This window comes from Panthera tigris, chromosome X, assembly GCF_018350195.1.
Source record: "Panthera tigris isolate Pti1 chromosome X, P.tigris_Pti1_mat1.1, whole genome shotgun sequence".
Lineage (NCBI taxonomy): Eukaryota > Metazoa > Chordata > Mammalia > Carnivora > Felidae > Panthera > Panthera tigris.
This window is the reverse complement of record NC_056677.1, coordinates 19817834-19835657: the sequence shown is the minus strand read 5'-3', so window position 1 is coordinate 19835657 and position 17824 is coordinate 19817834. Positions and strand designations below refer to the sequence as shown.

Here is a 17824-nt window from a genome sequence, read left to right as displayed (position 1 = left end):
CCTAAGGTGAAATCCCAAATGCCAGTATGTAAAATGGATGAAGGGGGTTGCTTTGTCTGCCACCGCTAGAATGGGAGGAAGGTAGGGATACCTCATAGTCCTGTCTTCTTGGCCTTGTCCTTACTCATAAGTGCGAAGATCCTCTGAAGGAAGTTTCAGGGCGCATGTAACCCTTAGAGCCACTGCAGTCTGAATTATTAGAAACATGATGTTTACCAGGGCACCTGGGTGGCTCATTTGGTTAAGTGCCTGACTCTTAATTTCAGCTCAGGTCATGATCTCAAGGTTTGTGGGTTCAAGCCCCACGTTGGGTTCTGTGCTGACAGTGAAGAGCCTGCTTGAGATTCTCTGTCTCTCCTTCTCTGCTTCTACCCCGCTTGTGCTCATTCTCTCTCTCTCTCTCTCTCTCTCTCAAAATAAATAAATAAACTTAAGAAAAATGTTTTTAAAAAGAAAAAAGGGAATATGATGGTTACTGATTTGCCAACTGATTACATTCTCTCATGGCTGTATGTACCTTTCTGTTTCTATTTGTTTTGTTTTTTAATATATGCAGCTTTCACTCTACTCCGTTCCTGAGAGTCCATCTAAATATGTGGATGAGCCAAGGACCCAACTTGAAGAAAGCATCTCACATATCCGACATTATTGCGAGCCATACACAAGTTGGTGTCAGGTACAGCTGTTCTGAAAGTGGAGTGACGCTTTATTTAGAGTCAGTAGTGAAATCTCTAGATTGTCTGCGTGTTTTCAGAAAAAGGCACAATAGAGGACTCTAACTTAGGATGCCTCACTGACAGCGTTCACCAGTGCCATCTCTGAGGGGGACAGAGAGCCCTAGCTTCCTGGTGGCAGCTGTTGCCATAGCTGCAGAGAGGATTTCCCTCCTACCGGGCAGGGTGTAGGACCTTGGCTAGAGAGTGGGCTGGCAACTATCTTCTTGGTCACAGCTATGAAAACATCATTGTCTCCCAGAGGGAGATTTGGGGCTGGAACTCGAGTAGAAGGAAAAGGATATAGTGTAAACATTTATATCAGAATTAGAAAGTTTTTCTCCCCCTCGAGATTCTACAAGTGAGTACCATTTTAACAGGAATGGTTACACAACATCTTGAATGCTATAATCAGAGGGTAGATAACCAAAAATGTGTGGGATTACATATTTGAGTACTGAACTGTTTGCCCCAGCCACCGAAGAGCTACATATGCAGATTGGCTTCCGTCACTGCTCAGGTTTTAGATCAGGCCCTTGTTATTATGTTCGTGGAAGCACTTTTGCAGTTTTTAACATCTGAGATGAAAGTTTACACTCTACAGAACACTTTTGTGGGCTTTGATACTTAAAGTATTTGTCATACGTGATCTGGATTTCAAAAATTGATAATAGATTAGTAGAAAGTGTGTTAGATGTGTGTGACATGGTCTAGGTTTACTTTGCTTGAGATTTACAAACTGAAGTTTCATCTAGAACGTGTTTTAAAATTTTTAATTCCACTGTCTGTGCCAGTGCTGAATTCTTTTCACCAATTTAGAAGAAAATAGTAAGCATAGACTCTATCACCAATATAAATTAAGCCAGTATACTTAAGTATCATAACCATATTATTGAGTTATGAATATCTGAAGACTTTTACATAACATGTTGTAAAAAGCTTAGACTTTATTCTCTTGTTCTAGAAGATTTTTAAACCATCTGGTTAAGATAAGGTCAGCAAATTTGTGCAAATATTTTTGTATCATGTAGACATGACTACTCTTTTTTTAAAGCTTTTTTTTTAATGTTTATTTTTGACAGAGAGAGAGAGACAGACAGACAGACAGACAGAACATGAACAGGGGAGAGGCAGAGAGAGAGGGAGACACAGAATCAGAAGCAGGCTCCAGGCTCTGAGCTGTCAGCACAGAGCCCGATGCGGGGCTCAAACTCACACTGTGAGATCATGACCTGAGCCGAGGTTCGATGCTCAACCGACTGAGCCACCCAGGCGCCCCACATGACTACTCTTATTTCATGCTCTTTTTTTTTTTTTTTGGTTATAAAAGTACTTTGTCTCTTAACCTTTCAACTTAAGATTGCCTTTTGTTTTTTACTTTTTCACCTGTGCATGATGCTCAGTGCAGCAAAATACCTCTCTAGATGATAGAATAGTTATCAACATGTTTGTTTGCATGACTTCTATATAAAAAGACTGTTTTGTGATTACAGTAGCTTTATTTTTATACAGAATGAAGCCTTATTCAATAAATATATTTCTAATTCCTGGCTCCTTTTTCAGCCCAACAATTTCTAGTCCCTTTATTTAAGAACAAATTTAATTTTCCTTAATGGTGAAAAGATTATGTGAACAAAAGAAATAGGTCATCACTCTGGATATTTATCTATAGCTGTTCTTTCTTTTTATGGGCATAAAATACCAATAATTGATTTTAATGAAGCAGTATTCAACTTTTTCATGTTCTTTATGTCCTCCTCTGAATTCAGTATTTATTGTTTTTTGTTAATTTTCCTACTAATCTGTAAGTATATTTTATTTATTTTTCTTCAAATTTTTATTTAAATTCCAACTAGTTAGGGGCGCCTGGGTGGCTCAGTCGGTTGAGCGTCCGACTTCGGCCCAGGTCATGATCTCGCGGTCCGTGGGTTCAAGCCCCGCATCGGGCTCTGTGCTGACAGCTCGGAGCCCGGAGCCTGTTTCAGATTCTGTGTCTCCCTCTCTCTCTGACCCTCCCCTGTTCGTGCTCTGTCTCTCTCTGTCTCAAAAATAAATAAACATTAAAATAAATAAATAAATAAATAAATAAATAAATAAATAAATAAATAGATTCCAGCTAGTTAACATACAGTGCAATATTGGTTTCAGGAGTAGAATTCAGTAGTTCATCACTTACTGTTTAAGGGCATTTAATAGTATTAGGTTAACTTGTTCTGACTTGGACCAAATTAAATAAAGCAAATCCTTTTCCAGGTGGCAGCTGGTTCTGATACCTTCTGATACCCCTGTGTCTCTTTTCCTGTCTTTATTGTAGACTTCTTAAAGGTGGGGTACCTTCTAGCTAGTCCCTTGTTTTCTTTAGGATATATGATGTTCATGTACAAAGCCATGTTGTTGTTGTTGTTGTTGTTGTTGTTGTTGTTGTCATTGTTATTAAGAGAATGTTAATACTTCATTTACTCCAGGATTGGGGTGTCTCTCAAAACATGGATACAGACTCCCTTGTCCTTTTCAAACTGGTCATTCCTGCTCCAGATGGGCAGTTTTCACATACAGACTCTAAAATCATAGTGTATCAGGAAATGGACTTAATATGAAAGACAAATTTAATCTCACAGGAAAAAATTGCCACTTTGATTATCAAGGGGATTGATTTTTGCCTGTCTCTCAGAATGTAATAGAAGAATAAAAAGGCTGGGTTTGTTGAAATCACTCTACGTGAAATCTCCTTCCTGTGGTAATAATAAACTGTTCTCCTGAACAATTTGTGGTGAAGGGGAAATTACAAAAGAAAAAAAGAACATAAAAATACCCAGATGGACACTATATCCCTTTGTTCAAAAAGTGTTATTGGGGCAGCAGGGTGGCTCAGTCAGATAAGTGTCTGACTCTTGATTTCAGCTCAGGTCATGATCTTGCAGTTTGTAGGTTCAAGCCCCACATCAGGCTCTATGTTGACAGTGCAGAGTCTGCTTGGGATTCTCTTTCTCACCCTCTTTCTCTGTTCCTCCCCTACTTGTGCTCGCTCTCTCTCTTTCTCTCTCAAAATAAATAAATAACCTTTTTTTTTTTAAAAAAAGAAAGCTTCTCTTTAAAAAAAAGTGTTATTAACATGAGAATTTATTCAGTAAAGACGATTATATTTGTTGCTTCTCTGTAATCAGCATATCCTTCTCACTCATTTTCTTTTCACCTCTTTAGGAAATGTACTCACAAACTAAACCCAAGATGCAGAGCTTGGTTCAGTGGGGGTTAGGTAAGTTGATTTTTAATTAGGCATAATCAGTTTCTTCATTAACATTGGACTTTTTAACTGGGATCCCATGGATGGGCTCCAAGAGATCTGGAATTCCTTAAAGTTGTATGCAGAATATTAGAGCTATGTGGATTTTTCTGGAAAGAAGATCTATTGTTTTCATCAGATTTCAGAGAACTAGTGTCCCGTAAACATTTGGGAAGTCTCTTCAGGATCTCTTCAAGGATCGTTGGGCTAACAAGTTCAGATACACTGGATTTTACTTTTTCTTTACATCTGTTTCCAAGTGCAATGCCCTAACTCACACTAACCCATACTGACTCATCAGTAGGTTTTCAGAATCAGGTTAGCTCCTGTGTATGGCTGTTAATACATGTTACAGAACTTTAGAGGCAAGAAGGAACTAGACTGGTGTGCCTAGGGAAGGCCTTATTGCATAAGTAGTGTTCTTATATTTTTTCATTGGGTTTTTATTGTCCTTGATTGTTTTTCACATCAGCTTATGCCGTACACTTATAAACTAGGTTCATAGTCTATATTCTGACTAGTGTCCATCAGAAACCAGTGAATTAATAGACATTGATCTTATTTCATTCTCCTTACTGGGCATCTCAGCAAAGAAAAACTCATGTTTTTGCAAGTGTTTGTTTCTATGACTGAATAAAACAAGCACGAATATGGTTTATTTCCTTGAGAGGATCATTGTAGAGTGTTGATGTGCTGATATGTGATTACTAACATCCATGAATAATATCATGTATGAGTGACATCTTAATTTTATTAATTTTATAAACACTTATTTAGTTTTTATTACATGCCAGGAACTAGTCTAAGTGCTTTAAAATATTAATTAATGTATAATCCTCATAACCCTAACAGTTGTGTGCTTTTCTTATCTTCATTTTTAATCTGAAGAAACTAAAGAACTCCTGTGATTGAGGAGATCTTTCCATTGTTACCTGTCACTTCCCAGTGACTCATAGCAGTAGGCATTATTGGCAGCGTAAGTCTTGTTTTCCTTCTCTTGGACTGGTTACTACAAAAGCTCTTCAGAAGAAACATTCCATTATGAGTTGTGTTGTCGTCTGCCAAGGCGATCTGTCCATTTCCCGGCAGTCGCAGCCAAGACATGTTACCAGAAGCTGGGCTGTGGCTTCACTGCAGTCTCTTAGCTTATCTCCTTTTCCGTTTCTTTGTGATTTACCCACTTCACCTCAGCTCACCAAGGCCATCTGGGTGCCCTTCTATCAACTGCTCCGTGTGCACATCTCAAATTGAAAACTCCGTGCTGGTAGGCAAAAAAAAAAAAAAAAAAAAGGGAGGGGGAGTAGAACATTGCTTCAGATGACCCAGACAAAAAGATGGAAAGTGAAAACTAGGTTAAAGGCAAAATAAATAAAAGGCCAGACAGGAATCCATGCAAATAGCACAAGCCGTAGAGTAGTATTTAAAATGATCACTGCATTTCCCAGATAACCTAGGAAATGGAAAACTGGCATGTATCTGCTCTTTTTCGGGGGAGAAAATTACCAAGTGTTCTGGTTAGTTCAGTTCCGTGTACATTTACTAAGTCACCATCACAGCAGGCATTGAAGATCACGGCCAATTAAGACAGTGGTCACAGCCACTGAGGCACATATCATCAATTACTCACCACTGGCACAAATACAGAGACCGTCACAGAGCACTGTTGAAGGGGCAGAGGAAGGAGACTAGTTTGGTGGAGATTGGAGGGATGGGAAGAGTCAGGGAAGAATTTCTGAGATGAATCTTGGAATAGAGTTAGCCACACCAAGATGTGCGGGTGGAACTTGGGTAGCATTCCGCACAGAGGGCACAGCATGATCAAGGCTTGGAGGAGTGACTCAGTGTTCCATGTCCCGGAAACCGGAAGCAGATAGGGAATGCTCTAGATGGGGTTGAGAGAGAGACGTGAAGGCTTTTTAAGTTACAGCCTCTCTGAAACCCATTTGCTAATTCATTCAGTATCCATCAACACGTAGCAGTGCTTTTAGTAAATATCTGTGGGATGAACATCCACTATTAGCACTGAGGGAATATAACATAGAAGTCTAAGCGATCCACCATTCAGGAGCATACGTTCTCCTTGAGGAGACATAAAACACACCCCTGAATAATTAAACACAAGGTGCCGTAGGATTACGTACCAAATGATGATGGTACAGAGAAAAACTATGATGGGATATCAGAGGAGAGAGAGAGGCGTGGTCTGATAAGTATAATAGGAAAGGCTTTTCTGAGGAGGTTAGGAATACAGATGGCCCTTATTTGGTGAGACTGGCTCAGTGGACAGGAGAGGAAGCATCATTTCAAATGAAGCCATAAGGCATGTTGAGGCCTGACACACAGGCTCACATATTGCATTTATTTGTGTTCGTTTCTTCTATCACCATTGACTATTTCCCACGTATACTTGCACTACAAGTGTCCTTCATTGTCCAAATGTATTCTATACTTGAGTTCAGATAATGAATTCACATAGCAAAGGACACATTAGTCCCTGAGAGTCTCATGTGTTTGGTTCCTGACTTTTAGAGAACTTGAAGCAAAGCTTCAAGATAGCGACAGATCTGTCCAAGTCTATTCTGTTTCTGTGTTTGGACAACAAGGAATCCCTGTATTGGTATTTCTTCCCTTGTGAATAGTTGATTCAAATCTGTTACATCCAGGGATATGAAGGTAATTGGACATTTCTTTATTGTCAGTAGGTCATCAGACCAGAAGTGTTTGAAAATTGAATACTTGCCATGTGAATAGTAAATCACATTTATATATCGCATAAAAAGAATGTGTTGGGAAAAAAAAGCATATTAAAATAAAGCAAAGAACACATTATCTGAGAAGCATTTGATACTATGTATACTAGTTATATGTAAGATTTTTTTGTTTTGTAATGGGCAATTTATGGAACTGTTTCCTGGTCTGATTCTATTGTAGACAGCTATGAATATCTCCAAAATGCACCTCCTGGATTTTTTCCAAGACTTGGTGTTATTGGTTTTGCTGGCATTCTTGGACTTCTTTTGGCTAGAGGTAGGTGCAATTTTGTGTGTGTGTTTTTTAAACAGCTCATAAAGGATAGATAAGAGGTATTTGGTTCTTTCTTTTCATTTGCCAGTTGTCAGAATAATGAGTTGGTTCCTGAAATATATATATGTAAATTTAAAATTCAGTTGGTTCCTGAATATATAATATAATATAATATATATATATAATTGATATGGTTATTTTCTCCACTATATTTGATTTTAAGCATATATGGAAATTATAAAAATATGAAATGGAAGAAATTATATACTCTTGGTTAAAAAAAGAATATCATTATCCTTTATAGGCACATTTTCTTTTTCTTTTTATTTTTTTTAATGTTTAATTTTGAGAGAGAGAGAGAGAGAGAGAGAGAGAGAGAATGTGAGCAGGAGAGGGGCAGAGAGAGAGGGAGACACAGAATCGGAAGCAGGCTCCAGGTTCTGAGCTGTCAGCACAGAGCCCAACCTGGGGCTGGAACCCACGAACTGTGAGATTATGACCTGAGCCGAAGTCAGCTGCTCAACTGACTGAGCCGCCCAGGCGCCCCTATAGGCACATTTTCTTGATCAGATTACTGTCTTTCTTTGCTACACAAAGAGTGAATTTTTGTTAACCGAAGTCTGTCACACCTGAGTAACTGTTTCTGTTTATTTCACTATTGGGTATGGGTATTAATCACAGTATAAATAGAACAGTGATTTTGTTAATTTCTTGATGTATCATAGTTTTGGTTATCAGTGATGCTATTAAAACTTTTAAAACTTTAAAAACATTTAAAAGCTAACGAATGTCAACTGAAATATATTACTACACCATACTGCTGGATTGCAAAACATTTATAGGAAATAAAGGATGATAAGGTACTTCACTATAATGAGATGAATGTGTTACAAACTACTGAAGTTTCACTGACTATAAAATTCAGACTTTACAGAATTTCCAAAATAGAGAGTTTATGAACCCTATGATCAGACCCTCATAAAAGATTAACTACAGTGACTGCTTTGGTACCCATTCCTCCTATTTTAAAAAGCTTTTCTGGGGGTGTCTGGGTGGCTCAGTCGGTTAAGTGTCCAAATCTTGATCTCAGCTCAGGTCTTGATCTCACGGTCCTGAGTTCAAGCCCCATGTTGGGTCTGCGCTGGGCATGAAGCTCACTTAAAAAAGAACCATTTAAAAAGTTTTTCTGTACATGCCTTGACTGTCATTTTAGAATCTAGAGACAACCTGTGGAATGAAGTCCTGTTGTAGTTTCCATGCCTTCCTCCCATCTTGTGCAGAATATGTAAGAACTAAAGTTAGAGTTCATTTTTACTAATCGACTTGAAAAAGAGTTGAACCAATTTTTTTCCCCCAAACTTCTTTCCCCTCCTTTTTGTAAAGCTGTCCAAAAAAGCATTCCTGTCTTATTTAGACAGTGTTTGGAAATTATGAAGATCCCAAGGCCAGGGTTCTGGAATCTTGGCTACTGTTAGGGAGTCAGGAATGTGGAATCAAGTGAGATTAGCCCCCCGCCCCCCACATGGTTAGAGCATGGCCCTAAATAAAGCCTCCTCCGCCGGGCGTGTTGCTGTGCTCCCTAGCGTTTATCCCCCTGCACATCCACTGGGATGATCATCCCGAGGAGAACTGCGGACTACGCTCTCCTGGGCACAACAGCAGCATAAGGACACCCACTGCTGCGGGTTCTATTCCTTTGTTTTTGCTTGCTGGTTTGTTTGTTCTTCTCTCCTTTTCCTTCTCCTGGGAGGGCTCAGTAGGTTTAACATAATGTGACACCCTAATTCGTTTTCAGAAAAGTACATGTGCACGTACACATTCCCACACATGTACTCGACAATGGGCCTTTTCCTCAGGGTGCTGGGGTAGAAGGGCCTGACGTGAGCAGTATCAGGTGGTCACTCAGTAAGATGAGCGGGATGGTAGGTATGTTTAGTGGATGGTCGGTGGTTTGGGGCCCCTCGGGTAGATGGTCCCCTATTCTGGCAGCAGCAGGGTGGGCCCAGAAGAGCCCTCCTGGTGGGATTTCTTTTCTTTTCTTTTCTTTTTTTGTCTTTTTAAAAATTTTATTTTTTAATAAAAATTATATACATTCAAGGTGTACAACATGACATTTTGATAGATTTACATGGTGAAACGATTACTCCATTCAGGCTAATTAATATATCTTCTGTCATAATTACCTTTTCTTGAGATGAAAGCACCTGTAATCTCTGTTAGTTAATTTCCAAGGTTCAATATTATTAACTATAGTCATTATGCCGTACATTACTCTTTAGACTTATTCTTTCTACGTAACTGCAACTTTGTACCCTGTGACCAACATCTCCCCATTTCCTCCACCTTTCTGCTCCTAGTAACCGCCCTTCTGCTGTCTGCTTCGATGCATTTGACTTAAAAAAAAATTTTTTTAATGTTTTATGTATTTTTGAGAGTGAGGGTGTGAACCAGGGAGGGACAAGGAGAGAGGGGAACGTAGGATCTGAAGCAGGCTTTTTGCTGACAGCGGCAAGCCCCATGTGGGGCTCGAGCTCACAAACTGTGAGATCATGACCTGAGCGGATGTCGGACGCTCAACCAACTGAGCCACCCAGGCGCCCCTGCATTTGACATTTTAAGATTCCATGTATCAGTGAGATCATGCAGTTTTTGTTCTTTCTCTTTTTGGTTTATTTTACATAGTATAATGTCATCCAGGTTCATCCATGTTGTTGCAAATGACAGGGTCTCTTTTTTTTAAAGCTGAATAATATTCCATTCATATGGTTACCACAGTTTCTTTACCCACTCCTCCATTGACACATTGTTTCCACATCTTGGCTGTTGTGACTAATGCTGCAGTGAACATGGGAGCCCAGATACCTCTTTGGGCTCCCGATTTCATTTCCTTCAGGTGTATACCCAGAAGAGGGACTGCTGGGTCATATCATAGGGTTTCTTGAGCATAACTGCTAAGATAGTCCGCCTCAGCTGATGAGGATGGCCATGGCTGGTGGCGACAAGAGGCACCTCTCTCGGAAGAGAGGTGAGTGGTTGATCGTTCAGAGGAAGTGGACTTGGCCTGGTCACTCACGGGTGGCAGGCAGTCATTGCCCACTGTCATTGCCTTCTGTGGCTCCTCCCTGCACCCTCAGCTTTGGCAGACATTGCTTTTCCCCTGGCAGTGCTGATAGTTACAGCCCACACCACTGGCCTCCTGGGAGCTCTGGGCACGGAGACGAGGGCGGAGGCAGGGGATCGTGCTTCCTTCATGAACTTCTGGGGCCCTCAGCTCATTGTGGGTTCCCATCAGGAGCTAGAGGTTCAAGAGCTGCCGCGTGCCAGTTTTCCCTAGATGACCGAAAAATGGCTGGATGTCGGGTTTGCTGCCCTTCACCTGGTCCCCATTTGTGTGAGCTGCTCGGGAACTTAAAGCTTCGAGCTTACAGGTGGGACACCGGGGATATAACAGCATTTTCTCTTCTAGAGTTATTATGTCCTTTCAATCCAAGAAGAGTCTATATTAATAACATTTGTCTCCTGTGACCCTAGTTCCATCTTTGGAGACATGTCTTTTTAAAGTTTCAAACCAATAGGGGCGCCTGGGTGGCTTAGTTGGTTGGGCAACCAACTTCAGCTCAGGTTACGATCTGGCAGTTTGTGAGTTCGAGCCCCGCGTTGGGGGCTCTGTGCTGACAGCTCAGAGCCTGGAGCCTGCTTTGGATTCTGTGTCTCCCCCCTCTCTCTGTCCCTCCCCTGCTCACGCTCTGTGTCTCTCAGTAATAAATAAACATAAAAAAAAATTAAAGTTTCAGACCAATAAGCAACACTTAGGTTATTCTTACTGCATAAGTGTCAATAACATACATTGTGCTTGCATCTATCCGTGGCCCTTGTCAAAAACCCTGTGCCTCTCAGCAGAGACTTTCTAGGTCCAAGTTCATTTCTAGAGAATTCTCCTGTTTCACTCTCCACTAGTTTTCTTAACCTCATTCTCAGGTTTCTCCCGGTTCTGCATGCTGCTTCTATTCTGCCCGTTCCCCTTTTCCCAGGGCTCTACGCGTAGCCGGGACGCAAGGGTGCAAGAGTGCCTGTCTTCGGGGGTCATAAACACACCAGGTTCAGTTACTCTCCACTGACAAAATCCATAGGAAGAGAGATGAACGGTGGTGAAACAAAGGAATTTATTTAAGTGAGGCTGACACTGGAAAGATAGCAGACTAGCATCTCAGAGACTGTCTCCAAAGTGCTGAAAATGCTTCCAGGTTTACGTAAGGGAAATGTGGAGCAAAGGTCGGTGGATAAGTGCAGGTAGTCAGTAAGGGTCAAGGCGGTGTCTTGCGGTCAGTCACATGGGGTCTTGCTGGCTCAGGGGGGTCCGTATTGCTTAAGGGGGTAGCTTCCATATTCCCATCAGAGGATGCTTTGCTCAGAGTCTTTTGCCTGAATTAAGAGATAAGCTGGAAAGAGGAATTTAATCAATTAGAAAGTGCAGGCTGAGGGTCACCTGGCTGGCTCCATTGGTAGAGCATGTGACTCTTAATCTCAGGGTTGTAGTTCAAGCCCCAAGTTGGGTGTAGAGATAACTTAAAAGCAAAATCTTAAAAAAAAAAAAAAGGCAAGTGCAGACTGAGGTCAAAATGGAGGTAGTTGAAGGCCTCTCTCATACATCGTCTTGCAGTCTGGACTGAAGCTCAACACAGCTGTGGTCTTGGGACATGGCTTCCTGCTTTCTTGGATTTGACCCCCTTTTTTTGGGTTCCATGCCATCTTCTCCTTGGTTTTCTTTGCCATGTTGTTGAACTACGTGGTCAAGTCACTTTCAAAAAAGCCCTTGTTGGAGGGAAACTTTCCAAATTCTTCCAAGTCTGAAAATTAGTTTCTCTTTACTCTTATTCTTTTTCCTCCCTGAACTCATTAATTAGCAGTGGAGCTGTTTAAACAACCCTAAATATCTCTTTTATTATCTTATTATTTTATTTTACTCCTTTTGATTTTTTTTTTACTTTTGTCATTTCCAAGTACCTCTTTCTTGTTCTCTGAATGTTTCTTTTTCATAGAACTCTTTTTTCTTTTAATTGGGGTAGCTTGTTGAATTTATCAAATTCATTCAGTGATACTTAATAACACGTTTAGCTTGGTTTTTAAGTTCTTTTGTTTCCTACCAGGTCATTTTTTCCCCCTTCTTGCTTGTCTTGATCTCCTCTTTTATGTTGCAGGCTTTCCTCAAATGACTGGTGGTCCTTGGTTGTACAGTCATGTTTAAGAGCAAGGTGATTGAAATGCTATTAAGAACTTTTAGGGTAGGGGTACCTGGGTGGCTCAGTTGGTTAAGTGTCCAACTTCAGCTCAGGTCATGATCTCGCGGTTTGTGAGTTCAAGCCCCACATCGGGCTCTGTGCTGACAGCTCGGAGCCTGGAGCCTGCTTTGGATTCTGTGTCTTCCTCTCTGTCTGCCCCTCCCCAACTTGTGCTCGCTCGCTCGCTCTCTCTCTCAAAAATAAATTTTTAAAAATGTAAAAAATAAAAACAAGAACTTTTAGTGTATAGATGAGGCTTGCTGGCCAGCAAGTTCTACCTCAGGGTGAGCTGGAAGGGAACTGCCTCTCTATGTAGGGTGCCTCTACCCAGGGCCCACCTGAGGAGGGCTCTACTCTTGGGCACAAACTGTCATGTGCACGCACACGAGCTATCTTGGTTCTCAGCAGGAAACTCATGGCATTCCTTTAGAGATACTTCTCCACCTTTCTGAAAGTCTGCCTGGTTAGACTGGCCACAGGCAGTTTTGCACTAAGATGGCACGGAGGAAGGAGAGAGTCACCTAGGCTGTGCACAGGACTCGCCTTTGTGTCTGTCCGAAATCCCCCCATCCCCCTGCCCCATCTCTCCCGAGCCCCCACCCCCGCATCTTGATGCTTGGCTGCCTTCTCCATCCTTCACAGGACCTGCCATGTCTGGGCTGCAGGGGACACTCTGCTCCCTTCACTGCAGCGCCTCCTCAGGACTTCACAGCCGTGTGTCCTCTTGCTTCTGTTCGCCCACCATTTCTGGAAAATTAGATGACACTTCGGGAATACTATGAAAAATTATATGCCAGCAAATTGGACAACCTGGAAGAAATGGACAAATTTCTAAACACCCACACTCTTCCAAAACTCAATCAGGAGGAAATAGAAAGCTTGAACAGACCCATAACCAGCGAAGAAATTGAATCGGTTATCAAAAATCTCCCAACAAATAAGAGTCCAGGACCAGATGGCTTCCCAGGGGAGTTCTACCAGACGTTTAAAGCAGAGATAATACCTATCCTTCTCAAGCTATTCCAAGAAATAGAAAGGGAAGGAAAACTTCCAGACTCATTCTATGAAGCCAGTATTACTTTGATTCCCAAACCAGACAGAGACCCAGTAAAAAAAGAGAACTACAGGCCAATATCCCTGATGAATATGGATGCAAAAATTCTTAATAAGATACTAGCAAATCGAATTCAACAGCATATAAAAAGAATTATTCACCATGATCAAGTGGGATTCATTCCTGGGATGCAGGGCTGGTTCAACATTCTCAAATCGATCAACGTGATACATCACATTAACAAAAAAAAAGAGAAGAACCATATGATCCTGTCAATCGATGCAGAAAAGGCCTTTGACAAAATCCAGCACCCTTTCTTAATAAAAACCCTTGAGAAAGTCGGGATAGAAGGAACATACTTAAAGATCATAAAGGCCATTTATGAAAAGCCCACAGCTAACATCATCCTCAACGGGGAAAAACTGAGAGCTTTTTCCCTGAGATCAGGAACACGACAGGGATGCCCACTGTCACCGCTGTTGTTTAATATAGTGCTGGAAGTTCTAGCATCAGCAATCAGACAACAAAAGGAAATCAAAGGCATCAAAATTGGCAAAGATGAAGTCAAGCTTTCGCTTTTTGCAGATGACATGATATTATACATGGAAAATCCGATAGACTCCACCAAAAGTCTGCTAGAACTGATACATGAATTCAGCAAAGTTGCAGGATACAAAATCAATGTGCAGAAATCAGTTGCATTCTTATACACTAACAATGAAGCAACAGAAAGACAAATGAAGAAACTGATCCCATTCACAATTGCACCAAGAAGCATAAAATACCTAGGAATAAATCTAACCAAAGATGTAAAAGATCTGTATGCTGAAAACTATAGAAAGCTTATGCAGGTAATTGAAGAAAATATAAAGAAATGGAAAGACATTCCCTGCTCATGGATTGGAAGAATAAATATTGTCAAAATGTCAATACTACCCAAAGCTATCTACACATTCAATGCAATCCCAATCAAAATTGCACCAGCATTCTTCTCGAAACTAGAACAAGCAATCCTAAAATTCATATGGAACCACAAAAGGCCCCAAATAGCCAAAGTAATTTTGAAGAAGAAGACCAAAGCAGGAGGCATCACAATCCCAGACTTTAGCCTCTACTACAAAGCTGTCATCATCAAGACAGCATGGTATTGGCATAAAAACAGACACATAGACCAATGGAATAGAATAGAAACCCCAGAACTAGACCCACAAACGTATGGCCAACTCATCTTTGACAAAGCAGGAAAGAACATCCAATGGAAAAAAGACAGTCTCTTTAACAAATGGTGCTGGGAGAACTGGACAGCAACATGCAGAAGGTTGAAACTAGACCACTTTCTCACACCATTCACAAAAATAAACTCAAAATGGATAAAGGACCTGAATGTGAGACAGGAAACCATCAAAACCTTAGAGGAGAAAGCAGGAAAAGACCTCTCTGACCTCAGCCGTAGCAATCTCTTACTCGGCACATCCCCAAAGGCAAGGGAATTAAAAGCAAAAGTGAATTACTGGGACCTTATGAAGATAAAAAGCTTCTGCACAGCAAAGGAAACAACCAACAAAACTAAAAGGCAACCAACGGAATGGGAAAAGATATTTGCAAATGACACATCGGACAAAGGGCTAGTATCCAAAATCTATAAAGAGCTCATCAAACTCCACACCCGAAAAACAAATAACCCAGTGAAGAAATGGGCAGAAAACATGAATAGACACTTCTCTAAAGAAGACATCCGGATGGCCAACAGGCACATGAAAAGATGTTCAACGTCGCTCCTTATCAGGGAAATACAAATCAAAACCACACTCAGATACCACCTCACGCCAGTCAGAGTGGCCAAAATGAAGAAATCAGGAGACTATAGATGCTGGAGAGGATGTGGAGAAACAGGAACCCTCTTGCACTGTTGGTGGGAATGCAAATTGGTGCAGCCGCTCTGGAAAGCAGTGTGGAGGTTCCTCAGAAAATTAAAAATAGACCTACCCTATGACCCAGCAATAGCACTGCTAGGAATTTATCCAAGGGATACAGGAGTACTGATGCATAGGGGCACCTGTACCCCAATGTTTATAGCGGCACTCTCAACAATAGCCAAATTATGGAAAGAGCCTAAATGTCCATCAACTGATGAATGGATAAAGAAATTGTGGTTTATATACACAATGGAATACTACGTGGCAATGAGAAAAAATGAAATATGGCCTTTTGTAGCAACATGGATGGAACTGGAGAGTGTGATGCTAAGTGAAATAAGCCATACAGAGAAAGACAGATACCATATGGTTTCACTCTTATGTGGATCCTGAGAAACATAACAGAAACCCATGGGGGAGGGGAAGGAAAAAAAAAAAAGAGGTTAGAGTGGGAGAGAGCCAAAGCATAAGAGACTGTTAAAAACTGAGAACAAACTGAGGGTTGATGGGGGGTGGGAGGGAGGGCAGGGTGGGAGGGAGGGCAGGGTGGGTGATGGGTATTGAGGAGGGCACCTTTTGGGATGAGCACTGGGTGTTGTATGGAAACCAATTTGACAGTAAATTTCATATATTAAAAAAAAAAAAAATTAGATGACACTTCTTATCTCCCAGTGGCCCCTCCACACATTTCCTTTTTGTTGTGGATTTATTATCTGTATTTTATTCTTTTACTGTTATTTTCATGGAGCATTAGAAAGAAGAGGAAGGCAGTAGTTGTGTTCGGTACTTAATAAGAAGCCAGTTTACTGTAAAAGAACATAAACCTTAGAAACCAAAGTGCTGTGTGCTGCTTTTCAGATCAGTCTTTGTTTCTGCTTCCTTAGAAGCGGTGGTTTTCTTGAAAACATTGTGCAGATGAAAGAAGCCAGTCACAGAGGACCACATATTATAGCTGCATTTATGTGAAATGTCCAGAGTAAGCAAACATGTAGAGACAGAAAGTACATTAGTGCTTCCCTAGGGATGGGGATAATGGGGGAATATGGAGAGTGACTGCTAATGGATATGGGGTTTATTTTGGGGGTGATGAAAATATTCTAGAATTGATTGTAGTGATGGGCTGCACATCTCTGTGAATACATCAGAAGCCATTGAATATACACTTTAAATGGGTGAGTTGTGTGAATTATATCTCAGTAGAGCTATGAAAATGTGTGGTTCTCTCCAGTGCATATGACATTTTGGGGCACATTCTCTGTTAATGTAGGACCAAAGAAAAGAAGTCATATTCAGTGTTAGATATCCAGGGCAAATTGTGATGGTAAGGATAATGACTCATCTGATGGTATCTACAACTTTTATTTAATAGGTTCAAAAATAAAGAAGTTGGTGTATCCCCCTGGGTTCATGGGATTAGCTGCCTCTCTTTATTATCCACAACAAGCCATCGTGTTTGTCCAGGTAAGTAGGCCCAGTAAGCTGGGGTGTGCTTTATTCTTGCTTATGTCTGTTTAGGTTTATTGCTTAATTTTCTTATTTTGCAGCTTTTATAGCAGTAGGCTAAAATTTCTTTGCACACATAGATGAACTACCACCAATTTAAATGTTTTTCTCCACTACATGCCTCAGTTCTGGCCCTCCTTCCAATCACGTCACTGTTCAGAGAATGCACACTCATTTGAATATTAGTCAAAGAAAATGAGGATAACTTTTCTTGGCATAGTTACATGGAAGTCTAAAGACTCAGACTCCAAAGCTGATAGTTACGGGTCATTCTCCATTTGGATGTGTCTGGTCACAGCCTGTCCTCCTTGGAGCTGCAGGCATAAGCCTGTGCTCTGGCCCCCCGCACCCTCTTCCTGGTCCTGGTGCCATCCTCCCTTGCCTTGCTGGAGGCTTCAAGCAAGGCAGTCCCTTCTGCTGGGAGTGCCCTTCCCGGGGCTCTCAGTTGGCTGCTTCTTTCTTTCCCTTCAGGCCTCAGCTTGGTGGCATCCTGTCAAGTAGGAGAACAGAGTGGCAGGCGAGATGGGTAAAGCTACGTTTTAGTCTTCTCAAGGTCCCATAACAACATACCATAGACTGGAGGGCTTGAACAACAGAAACTTATTTTCTCACTGTTCTGGAGGCTGGAAGTCCAAGATCAAGGTGTTGGTAGGATTGGCTTCTCCTAGATCCTCTCTCCTTGGCTTGCAGATGGCCACCATTTCACAGTGTGTCTTATAATGTGTCTTATAATAACACCGTTCATATTGGATTAGAGCCCTACTCTTATTACCTCATTTAACCTTAATTACAGGCCCTGTCTCCACATACAGTCACATTGTGGGTTAGGACTTCAGCATGAATTTTCAGGGACACAATTCAGTCTATAACAGCTAGACTAGCCACTTGCAAAGTGTGATTCCTAGACCATCAGCATCAGAATCACCTGGCTCGTTAGAAATACACATTCCCGGGGCGCCTGGGTGGCCCAGTCGGTTAAACGTCCATCTTTGGGTCAGGTCATGATCTCATGGTTTGTGAGTTCAGGCCCTGCATCGGGCTCTGTGCTATCA

General features: G+C 41.3%; 1 protein-coding gene across 1 annotated transcript in view; it reads left to right on the top strand.

The window, feature by feature from the left end:
* Positions 1-17824, top strand: part of APOO (apolipoprotein O) — a 59778-nt gene that overhangs the window by 22866 nt on the left and 19088 nt on the right. Inside the window, exons 3-6 of the mRNA XM_042974663.1 lie at positions 557-676; positions 3915-3969; positions 6928-7023; positions 16639-16730. Coding sequence (XP_042830597.1) covers positions 557-676; positions 3915-3969; positions 6928-7023; positions 16639-16730 — 363 coding nt within the window. The remainder of the gene's footprint in view (positions 1-556; positions 677-3914; positions 3970-6927; positions 7024-16638; positions 16731-17824) is intronic.